Source organism: Tympanuchus pallidicinctus, unplaced genomic scaffold (genome assembly GCF_026119805.1).
Source record: "Tympanuchus pallidicinctus isolate F22 unplaced genomic scaffold, pur_lepc_1.0 scaffold6, whole genome shotgun sequence".
Lineage (NCBI taxonomy): Eukaryota > Metazoa > Chordata > Aves > Galliformes > Phasianidae > Tympanuchus > Tympanuchus pallidicinctus.
The window spans coordinates 9566968-9579474 of record NW_026294780.1 but is presented as its reverse complement, the minus strand read 5'-3'; the positions used below and the strand labels follow the sequence as shown (position 1 = coordinate 9579474).

General features: G+C 42.2%; 2 protein-coding genes across 7 annotated transcripts in view; one reads left to right on the top strand and one right to left on the bottom strand.

Annotated features, from left to right (window-relative positions):
• AFF3 (ALF transcription elongation factor 3) overlaps window positions 1-12507 on the top strand; it is a 319206-nt gene that overhangs the window by 142575 nt on the left and 164124 nt on the right. For 5 of the 6 annotated variants that reach the window (XM_052664880.1, XM_052664881.1, XM_052664878.1 and 2 more), the window contains exon 4: window positions 7439-7483. The exons of the other annotated variant lie outside the window; for it this stretch is intronic. In XM_052664880.1, coding sequence (XP_052520840.1) covers window positions 7439-7483 — 45 coding nt within the window. The remainder of the gene's footprint in view (window positions 1-7438; window positions 7484-12507) is intronic. 6 annotated transcript variants of the gene reach the window in all.
• Window positions 1-12507, bottom strand: part of RPL31 (ribosomal protein L31) — a 662822-nt gene that overhangs the window by 518265 nt on the left and 132050 nt on the right. The gene's annotated exons all lie outside the window — the stretch shown is intronic.

Sequence of the window (12507 nt, the reverse complement as noted above, 5' to 3'; positions counted from 1 at the left end):
GTTGATAGCATTTTGGTAAATGCCTACTGGTTTCAAGTTGCTTACCTGATGCCACTCAGAACTGAGCAAGTAGCAAGAAGTAAAACTGCAGTCTTCATTACTATCATCCCATTGTATTCCTCAGATGGGTAACAAGTCAGTATAATCACATCAGCCCCTGTTGTTTCATTAGCGAAAGAAAACATTAATATACTTTGACATGGTACTGATTTTGCACAATCCATCTTTCCCAATAACAGTAAAACCTTTATATTTTATTAATAGAACATTGCAGTTCTTCCCCATTACAACTCTCTTTTACTGTTGCTGGGTCACAGTGTAATTCTGATGTGCTCAGGTTTTCTCATTTTTATGAATATAACATAAAAGCCTGTAAAATTGTTCCACTCATCTGTCAGTAGGCCCCATCTGGGGGTCCCAAGCATCTTTCAGTAGATGAAATGTTACCAGTGCAGCTCCAGTAACTGATTATTTGATGGCCCATAGGGGTGGGGAGGATGAAGACATTTCTGAAGGGTTCTTGTCTTTTCATTCTCTTGATTTTTTGTGTGAAGTGGACTTGGATCAGAATATCTCATCAGTGCAAAGAGCCCTATCCTATCCCCTCCACTCATGGCTAGACCCGCCACTTCCAAACTGGGCTGTAGGTGCCTCAATTAAAGAGAAGCTCCCAGCAGCAATCCAGTCCACAGCCCTTCAGCAACACCTTGCTTTCTGACTTAGCGATTTCCATACTTTGTTCAAGCCAGGCACTATTCATGCAAGAGAACCTCTGAGCTCTGTGGCAGGCCCTGTGTGCACTGGTGGAGTTATGCTCTAACCTCATCACCCTCCTACTTAAAAAAATAAAATTGCAGTGAGTGCCTTTACTTCCAGATCCAACCTTATCTAGATGCAAGATTGGATCCTTTCTCGTCCCCTGGCTCCTTGGGTCTGCACATAGCTCCAGCACATCCAGGGCTGGTGACACTCTGGATTGTGGCTTCATTAGCCCCTCTGCAGTCTCTCTTCTCAGAGGTCTCCAAAAGCTGCTGTCCTGCCCCAGTTGTAGGTGAGCTGAGTTCAAAGCAAGGATTGTGATCAAAACGCACTCTTGCCCGATTAGCTTCTCCTTTCTGGTGTGCACAGCAAGTCTACACAGTCATTTGGCATTTCTGTCTAAGAACATTTTGATTCATCTTCTTCGATTAGGTACATTATCTACCAGTTCCTGGCACAGGAATGGGGCATGATGACATTGCGCTTACAAAACCCACAGTTACTATACCCAGATGCTTCCATTAAACCAAAGCAAGACAACTTTCATCACTTGCTTTTTCTTCTTTTTTTCTTGAAATAAAACCTCTGTTAACCTTTCTTCTCTTCCCTTTTGAAGCAGACCATGTTGCAAGATCCCATGGTACAAAAAATAATCCTCATAATAAATATGAAGACAGTTTCAAAAAGAAAATGAGCATATTAAGGGCAACAGTTTATTAACAGTCACTGTAAATTAGATAGCTTTAATAACTTTAATTAGTGCAGCATTTTCTGACACAGAACATGAGGAGAATTCAGTCATTCATCCCAGTTCCCATCTTCACATCTCAGCATCTAAGGCAACAGCAACAGCAGTTCTTTGTAGTAAAAGTGAAACAGCTCCTATCACAGCAGTGTGAGCACAGGAGAAAACTGCTCTATCTACAGATCATGGCCACTGGCATTCCAAATAACTAGTAAGGAATAGTACAGTTGCAAAACAAAGCTTTCAAAAATCATGAACAACAGAAAATCCAGCTTCCTCAGCAGTCTCCTCCTTTCTCTTTCTGATAACTGTGCCCAGTTCAGTTCTGTTCCTCTGGGGAACAACAAGGCCATTGAGCAGCAGGGGAGCAGGCAGTATTCCCAGTGCTGGTGGGTTGGGGGTGCACTGCTGTGTGCCCCAGCTTCCTGACATCCAGCCCATTTAGAGGGATGTACCAGTGGTAGGTGACAAGTTGCCCACCAAGATGGAAATGCCCATCTCATTAGTCAGAGAAAGGCCACTTTAAATTCAAGAGAGCAAGTTCTCCACAACCCAACATGTAGAAGGCCAGACATATGAGCAAGAATAAGAAGTAGAAGCACACCTGTCAGTCTTGCCTTGCCCCACAAAACACTCTAACCAAAATAAGGATTGTGAAAAGCGCATCTACGTGATGTGTGTGCCTCATTCAGAGGATGCAGCACTACCAGAGAAATAACTCCTAGTGGAACTTATGATTGCAGACTCTTATTTTGTAATGGAAATGAATGCCTTTCTTTTTTAAGCACGCAGCTGTTTCCTTCTATTGACACCTGCTGGATCCTCCCATACTTATCTTTCCCTTACCTGTGCTCCTGGTGGGTGGTGGCTGGGTAGTTCTGGGGCAGTAGTGGTATGAGGGGCTGGACATGCAGTGGCCAATGGTGGCATCCCAGCACTAACACAGCAAACCTAGCTCCTAGAGAGGCCAGCAGGGCTGCTGAGTGTGCACCTCAGCCTTCCAGAGATCTTAATCACCCTAATGTTTGTTGGAGGTAAAATCTGGTACTCCTAGAGGCTCCGTAAGAGTGATTAGCACAAATAGTAACAACGCCACAGGCTCACACTGTAAAAATCTCTTAGGCTGAAATGAAAACAGTTTCTGGTAATTTTTGTTTCTTTTCTTCATGCGCAGCTTTGAAACAAGGGAATCGGAGATAAGCAATTCCTTTCCAAGGAGTTTTTCTATGTGTCTCTTTCTGAAAGCTGTTGCTAATGGAAGAAAAAGTAATGTTCTAAAAAAAAAAATTGCACAGATGTAGCCATTTTTGAAATGACATCCCAGTTCCCAAGGATTCGCTGTAGCCTTTCGTCAGTCTTCTTTCTCTGTGCTTTGCATTGTAATTAGCTCCATGCGTTATCAGCAGCGCGATGCTCCCGGCTGTTTCTGCAGCAGCCGCTGCTCCTCGGCAGCAGCCCCGCGCCTCCTCCCACCAGGTGCCATGCCAGCCGCATGAGTATGCCAATTCCTGGCGCTGGCTGTGATGTGAAGGCAATGGGTACAGCAGAGCTGTGGAGGCTGTAGCCCACTTTGATGTATTCCTAAGCGGGTGCTGCATCATGAAGCCAGAACTGACACAACGATGAATGAACCAGGGAAGCCCACTCCTACCAATAGCATGGGGCTATTTGGTGCATTCTCTTTTGTTAATTCAGGTTTCAAGAAACATTGACTAGATTTTATTTTTATCTTTTATAGTTATTAAAATATGCTAAATGTAGGTTGTCAGGTTTCCTCTGTGATGTGAGTAAGCTTGTAATGGAGAAGAGAAAAAAGAGAGTGAGAGGGGGGAAACATTTCCAAATCAAGGCCTACAGACCCCTTTCAGACCCGCCTCAGGTACTGCATTGAAACTCTGCATTGTATGCAGCCCAGAAGGCTAACCGTGTCCTGGGCTGCATCAGAAGAGGGGTGGCCAGCATGGCGAAGGAGGGGATTGTCTGCCTCTGTTCTGCCTTCCTGAGGCCCCATCTGGAGTGTCCAGGTCCGGGGCCTCCAGCACGAGAAGGGTGTGGAGATGATCAGAAGGCTGAAATACCTCTTCTATGAAGAAAGGTTGAGGGTGTTGGGCTTGTCTGCATAAGAGAAAGTTGCAGGCAAACCTCACTGGCACCTTCCAGTACTTGAAAGGAGCTTACAAGCAGAAGGGAAAACAATTTTTTACATGGTCCAATAGCAAGAATAACTTTAAATGAAAAGTGGGGAGGTCTAGATTAGATATTAGGGAGAAATCTTCACTCAGAGGGCAGTGAGGCACTGGCACAGCTGCCCACAGAAGCTGTGGCGCCCCATCCCTGGAGGTGCTCAAGGCCAGGTTGGATGGGGCCCTGGGCAGCTTAGCTGGTGGGGGGCAGCCCTGCCCATGGCAGGAGTTGGGATGGATTATATTTTAGGTTCCTTCCAACCAAAGCCATTCTGTGCTTTTTTGATTTTATGATTCTGTGATATCATAAAGAAAAATATATGGCCCCAAGCCACATGAAATTGAATTTGCTTGCTGTGTGCAGGACATTAACTCCTAACCTCTCTAACCTTACTCTGGGAACTTTGATATCAACAGTAACAAAAGATACATACCAGCAAGTCAGAATTCAAAGCAAAAAATACATTCAAAAATTTATCTTTGGTATTAAAAAGATGAAGAACAAAGAGGATAGTATAGAAATGGAATTCTTTTCCAAATATTACTATCATTTTTTGCATAGCATTTCTTTGGTCTTGTGCTTTTTTCTTTATTTTTGCCTTTTGGAAGTCATTGTGATAATACTAAGAGAGAGATGTGGAAATATTTTTACTTTCTGCCCAGAGATATGTACTGAGGAGAACAGCTATGGCTTTAGTTCTGTAGTAATGGAAAGGATAATTTTTTGCTGATGAGTATTTGCAGACTTATTTTATTACACTTCTAGGAGGGATATTTCGTTTTGAAATAGAAGCTTGTTTTTGAACCTCCTCTGAAATAGCCTACTGCCAAATTTACCCTCAGTCATTTTGCCCTTGATAAGAAAGTAACGAGCACTATTTTGCCATCAGTGCATTGTATAGATAAGGCATATAGTGATAAGTCAACTCATGCCTCCTTGTCTAGGATGACAGTGGAGAGCAGTGAACTTGAAGTCAAGCAGCACATTCTTTGTTTTGTAAAAAAGGCGTACAGGGTGGTGGCTTTACTCTCCCCACTGTTGTTAGTGGGATTATAAAATAGATGATATAAAATGCTTCAGGTTGGAAGGGACCTCAAAGCCCAATAAGTCCCAGCCCCTGCTGTGAGCAGGGCTGCCTCCCACCAGCTCAGGCTGCCCAGGGCCCCATCCAACCCAGTCTTGTGCACCTCCAAGGATGGGGCACCACAGCTTCTCTGGGCAGCTGTGCCAGAGCCTCACCAAGCTCTAAGAATTTGTTCTGTATATCTAATCTAAATCTCCCCACTTTCCATTTAAAACGATTTATTCTTGTTCTATCACTATAGTCCCTTCCTTCTGTCATATCAACTGTTCCTCTCAGACTGGCATAATCTAAAAACTCATTGAGAATCATAGAATCATAGAATCACCAAGGTTGGAAAAGACCTAAAAGATCACCCAGTCCAACTGTTCACCTATTCCCAATAGCTCCTACTAAACCACGTCCCTCAACACAACATCCAGCCTTTCCTTGAACACCCCCAGGGTCAGTGATTCCGCCACCTCCCTGGGCAGCCCATTCCAGTGCCTGACCACCCTTTCAGAAAAGTAATACTTCCTGATGTCCAGCTTGAATCTCCCCTGCCGTAGCTTGAAACCATTCCCTCTGGTCCTAATGAGGGATGTATGAGAATGTAATGATGAGAATGTAATTGATCCCACTGTATATGTAATTAATAAAGATATGAAACAGTACTGTTCCCAGTATAGGCCACTGACAGATACCACTCACCAATGACTTCCAGAAGATCACAGACCAGGCTTTAGGGAAATAAAATTATAAAATAGAGGGAAAGACACAGAGAAGAAACAAGCAAAAATTGCTAATACAAATTTTAGAATTCTTCATTATCCAGAGACAGTTGTGCTCTTTCTGTGTGCATGTTTCTGTCTGTCTTGTTAATTTCATTGGCGCCAGGAACTATTTTCTTGCAGCCCAGCAGCAGGGAAGGTGGGGAGCATTGTGTGCCTTGTGGGGACAGGGGTGCAATGAGAACTGGGCTGTCTGTGTGGGACTGCAGCTGCTCTTTAGTATTAGTATGTCAGATACAAGTAATTTTCCACAGGCTGACTTCATGGAATGCTTAGTTCCTTTCTCTTTGATATCAGTGGTTTATAGTTTCCTGGGTCTGTAAAGCTAAAAGAATGTGTTGCACTAGGAAGAGTTAGCACAGATCATTTGTCTAACAATCAAGGGCCATATTCAGTAAAGATCTGGCAGGAGTGCTGACAATGCCCTTGTGACATTTTATGAATTGATATGAAATAAAAGCCACAAAAAAATTACGCAACAGATTGTTCCCTTACGCTGTGGTACTGCTGACCTTGGTTATAGCTGTTAGGCTATGGGAGAATGTGAATCCAGGCCTCCTCTGTGCCACAGCTCAGGCTGGGGAGCAGCACTCAGGGTGTCCAGGGCTATGCAAAATTGGCTGATGGTATTTTTTTTGTCTGTTGGACACGTGGGCAACAAATGCAGATGCTTCAGAGAAGTATGGTTTTCAGGTGACAAGAGTTCAGCATATTGGAAAACCAAGTTCTTTTGATATTCTTTTATGTTCCTTCTTCATCTTGGTGGCCCTTTGTTTGATTCTCTCCAGTATGTCCATGCTTCTCATGTACTGGGGGACCCAGAACTGGACACAGTGCTTTAGCTGAGGCCTTACCAGTGTTGACTAGAGGGGAGGGATCACATCCCTCAACAACTCTCCTCCTGAGATACTATTAGCTATTTCTGAGGCAAAGGCTTATTACTGGCTGATATTCAATTTGGTATCCACCGGAAAATTTTGTGTGGTGAAATAAATCCCTAGAAAATTTACAACATGCAGTAGCCACCTCTGTCTTCTGGAGAACTGCTGGAGAAGGGCAGGCCCTCATCATCACTTGGTTGGAAAAAAACCGCTCAGATCATCTAGCCCAACCATCAGCCCACCCCCACCATGCCCACTGGCCACATCCCTCAGTGCAACATCCACACGATTCTTGTACGCCTCCAGGGATGGTGGCTGCACCACCTCCCTGGGCAGCCTGTGCCACTGCATCACTGCTCTTTGTGAGAAGAGATGTTTCCTAGTGACTCTAGAGTAAGCTGTGCCATTCAGGAGAGCTGAATTCCTATGCATCCTCAAACTCACAACATGCAGGGTGGGTTTAGGGGTCAGCATTTTTTAAGAAGTAATCACCTTCTCACAACTACTGTGCTGCCCAGCCAGTGCTCAGTGTGGCTGTCCCTGCAGCTCTCCTCTCAGTATCACAGCTACCCCATGTACTGTCAGACTTTACTCAGGCAGTGTCACTGCAGAAACTTTCCTGCACAAAGGATACAGACAGATGTTATTTATTTGATATAAATAACTGCACATATTGGATATGTGTACAATAACCATTTTGCTTATGCTTATTTATAAGCAGTATATCTGAAACAGCATGGAGCACACCCAAAAGTGGCATAAACAAAATCATATGAATTTATACAAATATGTGCCAATCACATGTAAACACTGCAAATATTACATCTTCCTGTGGTGGTGACAGGGAATAATTTGAGAATTTTCAGCTGTGCAACTTTCAGAGGCTGGAAAGACTTGGCCTCATTTTGAAACTCTAATAGAATTTTGAATGTATTTCATGTGACAACCATGTCCTCAACCTGCTATTTGTTATTTCTTTTTAAAACACAAACAAACTGAATTTTCATTTTGTTTACAGGACAGTGGAACAGGAGATAACAGCTGCATTGAAGAAATATTGCGGGTAGGAATTCTTAAAAAAAAAAAAACCCTTTCTTCTAGTGCCATTTTGTTTACTCTAAAAAGGGAAGAGAACAACAAGAATATTGCAATTACTGCTGTTAAATATATCACACTTTAAGATTGTCATCTTTCTAAGGAACAAATAGGCAAAATTATTTACCAAATAAAAGAATTGAAAATGTGTGTAAGCAACCTTCCAGAGCCTCTGGCTTTCACTGCTACTCTGTGCCAGTACAGCTGACCTTCATGCATGCAGAAGCAGATAATGGGATAAATTATAAACTGAAATGTACAACGATGTTTCAGGTTTACAAACCATGCAAAGTGCGTGTTTCCATTAATCACGACTGTCAAAAATCTTAATTTTGAAGGGAGGTCTAGGAAGGTCATTTTCCACCTGGATTTAATTAGAATCCATTATGTAATGTCATTATCTCCATTATGTCCATTATATAATGACAATGTGCAAAATCTGCAGTTATTTCCATATTTCATTATTATTTCTTTTATCCTAGTAATTTCTAGTTTATTTTCATGGACCAAATTAATACATATCCGGACACATCTTGGGTTGAATCAACTTTAATATTGATTATTTTTTGAAGCAGACAAACTAATAAACAGTGAACCATTTTCATGTATTTTAATTCCTGCTCTTTTCAGTTCTCTTTCTACACTGACAATACAATATTTTTTTAAATTTACAATTCATATAATAGTAAAACACCAAGCCAGGTGGATGGAATGGTAAAACCTCTCTATTACTGTGTGTGTATCCACCTCTTGGACATCCACTACCCAAATATTCCAGATTGTTTATAAACTACGGGGCTATAAATATTTGGTTTAGAGATTAGCAGTGCATTAAGACTGTTGTTTCTAAAGGCATTTCTCCATTCTCCATGAATATATTAAATACAGCTTTTAATTCTTGAACTGGACAAAGAGTTTATTGAAGGTTGATTATGATGGATTGCTTATGACTTCACTGGCAGAGCTTTTACTTAGCTAACATTTACAAAGTGGGCTGTGGTAGGACTTAATTGCATATCCAACAAGTCTTAGACTTAATCTGTATTCTTTTGTTACAAGTTAGTAGTGGATATTGTAATTCATGAGAGCTTTTTCACGATGCACTGAGATTATGACGTGGGACTCATTCACCCATTTTTTTTTAACATAGGATTTTTTAAAAGAACAGCTAAGAAAGTCAGTTTTCTTCCTTAAATACAAATTGTTCAAGTGGCCAAAAATGGAGAAGACACGGTTCCTTTCATGTGTAGGAACATGGATATGTAAAAGACTCTAATCTCATACAGTCCCATGTAGTGCAGAATGCACCATATGACCTTCAGTTGTAAGGTACATCTTCAAACTGGTGAACACAGTTTCTCTCTTCTTTGTCTCTTGGGCATATTCCTCAAGAAATATTTTTGTGAAGCTTCATGATGAAATGTGCAGCACATCCTTGGATGGATAGGACCCTTTTGTTCATTGGGATTTATTCAAAAATTCTTTCACTTTGCTTAAAAGTTGAATGAATCATTAACTACAAGCAGCTTTCCCAAGACCCCTTGTTCACTTCTCACAGGTCATTGTGCTGGCTGCAATCCTGTCTCTCCCTGGAGAAGGCAGCCTAAGAACAAAAGTACCTAGCAAAAATACCTGGCTGAGGATCTGCACGGCACATCTACTCCTGCCAAGGACTGCAGAGCACTTTGTCCCATGTCCTACTACTTCCCTCAGCTTCTTTTACCTTTACCAACTTCTTTCTGATTTCCTTGATTCTGCAAAATCATGTTCAGAAGACTTTAAAGGATGGCAAGAGACATGTAAGGCTTTCAAAGCTGAGACTGCCTCCTTACAGGGCAGGAGGTAGGGGGCAGTTTAAGTATGCTTAGAGTCGAAAGCCACACTTAACATCAGTATTTCACTATCTGCTGAGGGTTAACACAACAAAAATAGAGAGCACACCACTTTCACTCTCAGTCGTGTCCTCTCACTCAGTTTTCATGGATAACCTCTCCAGTCTGCCCATCCTCTATGTCTGTAACCTGAGTATCACTTCACACTAAAATTCCCCCACATCTCTGTGTCCAAGACTACATGTGAATCCTGCAAACTAGTACTCTGTAACATTTCTAACTGAAACTCTTTGCTCACAAAGGTCTAATTCTGGTCTGATTTCTCATTACACTCCTTAATTACTGCAGCATCCTTTTCTTGGTGCAGTCTTGTCCACATCCATTCATGCTGCTGGATCATAATCTTAACTTGATATCTGGCCCATATTGCCTTTGTCTTTGCATCTCACCACTATCATCTCCTTCTCTATTATGTCCAGCAGAGTTACTTGTCTTCAATTCTAAGCCCTCGTCTACTCAAGTGCTGACATATTAGCTACCAGCTATCACAGTGATGCCAGATTCCAGCACACAACAGTGTCCTAAATTTTATATGAATTAATTTATCCCATATTTCCCATCAGATCTGGGAAGAGCATTAAACACTTTCCCAATTACCTCCATACCTACCTTCAGATCCCCTCTTAAGAGTCTCCTTTTTCACAAGGACTGTGGGAAAACAGTGGTGATGTCGGGTGTATACCTGTTTCTCATGCTTAAACGTTGCTGTCCCTCATAGAATTATAGAATATCCAGAGTTGGAAGGGACCCATAAGAATCATTGAGTCCAACTCCTGGCTCCATACAGGACCAGCCAAAAATCAGACCATAAGTTGGAGAGCATTGTTCACAGGTCCCTTGTACAACCCAGCTAGGCCCACCTGTTCTCATTTTCTTGAAAGATTAACTCTCTGAGTCAAGCACTAGCGTAGTACAAAAGCTGTTCATAGGTACTCTTGCAGTACAAATCAGTATCAGAGTGGTCGTTGTTACTGACATTGGTCTAAACAGCAACAGTAATAGCTACTCATTTTGTAAACTTGGCATCCACACTTTTCCAGATGTCATCCTCCATAGCCTCTTTTTGTGCTGAATGGGTCAATTCACTTCTAACACAGATTTATTTTTATTGCTCTTCAGAAACAAGGAACACCATTTCCATGTTGTTGTTGGAGATGCTATTTCCATAGTAAAGCCAGAATTTGCTAGGCAGTTTCCATACAGGTTTTCAGGGCAGAACAATGAAAATCCAAGGGAGTTGCAATCTTTGTGTTCCCCTCAGAAAAGATAGCTCTTCAACATCACACCTAAGCATGTTTGTAACAGGAAGGGTCACTCTTCCTTTTGTAATTAACAGGACATCAACAAAAGGAAGAAGTTGTTTACAAATTTAAATTTTAGGAAACCTTGCACTCCATTATAATTACCTCTTCCAAAAGACAAAGCAGACAGTAGCTAGCCTCCCTTCCTAGACAGTGTGTTCCCTGCCCAGACTGCTCTAGCATGGGATAGGCACTTCACAGTGGGCCATGTGTCCTCATTTCCCTGTCAACGTGAAGGGTGGTAGAAAGTTTGCCCAGCACCTTCTCTGGCTTCTTCCCTCTGTTCCCTTCCCCCTACTGTGTGGGAGGAGGTGAGGGTGTGCATCCTTATCACCTGCAGGTTTCAGAACCTGACCAGAGCTAACATCTATGCCTGGGCTTCCAGACCAGTTTAGGCATTGCTTAAAAATCTCCAAATCTTATTTTGCACCGATCATGTCAAGAAGATTGTATAGGTTTTGTGTGGTCTGTATGTAACACAGGGTTCCACAGCTTAAGTCAAGCCTTTTTTTGATGTGTTTTACCGAGTGTATCAAAGCTCTGTAGACTTTGTAAATTGACAGATCATTCTGCACAGAACTGCAGCTTCCAAGCAAAGCCCCCAAGAACTGAAGCACGGAACTGCTTCGAGTCCTGAAGGAGGTTGATTAACAAGACAGTAACCCTGTCGAGATTGGAGCTGCTGTAAGGACTCCTGCTGAGTTTATAATCACTGCAGGAATCCTGTACCTAATCTAATGCCATGCACTAATTCATAGCAACTTCTTCAAAGCATAGTGACTTCTCTGTCCAGCTGCAGGCACACATGTCAAGGACAGAGAAAATTAAAAGTAAAGCCTTCAATAAAAATAACTGAAATTGTTCTGTCTGGAAAAAAGGAGGCTCAGGGGAGACCTTATCACTCTCTTCAGTGACCTGAAAGGAGGATATGGCAAGGTGGGACTGGCTTCTTCTTCCACGTAACAATGATAGGATGAGAGGGAAAGGCCTGAAGTTCAGGTTGGCTATTAGGAAACATTTCTTAGAGCAGTGAGGCAGTGAGGCATAGGCTGCCCAGGGAGGTGGTGCAGTCACCTTCCCTGGAGGTGTACAAGAACCGTGTGGATGTTGTACTGAGGGATGTGGTCAGTGGGCATGGTGGGGGTCGGTTGGTGGTTGGACTAGAGGATCTGAGAAGTCTTTTCCAACCGTAATCATTCTATGATTCTATGCAGTAAGACCAGTTTGCAGATGTTATGTCAAATAGAGAGAGAAAAGATGCATTATTTCACTGTAGCTATAAAAGGTAATTCCTTGTAAGCTTTCACATTGTAGATGGAGGACATGCTAAAAAAGTTTGAAGCAGAAAAAAGGAGTTATACTATTCAAATATCCTTAATTCCATGCTGCCATGAGCAGTTGCTGCCTCAATCGCTGTGATATCTCCAAAGCCAATCTATTCCCTGCGTCTCCTGAAACACAGTCTTGCTAACTGAGCTTCATAATTTTAGCTGATTTCTATTTGCTTGTATGTGTTTAACTGTATATGCTGTTATTACTGGTGAGGTTTGGAGTAAATATTTATTTTGCTGTAGTACATGCAAAAAATGGGAGCAGAAGTTCTGCCACTCCACTAACAACTGTTGCAACCAATATCTGATACACTCTGAGTATATTTGCAATGGATTTAAGGAGAAAGGTTGAGTGCTGGATGTAGGCAATTCGGGATTTGTAAGATAAGTGGTTTGAGATTGATCTGGCTGCTCTTACAGCCTTAGCTGTGATTTCCTAGAGCTGCAGTGGCTTTGTTGAAAAGAAAC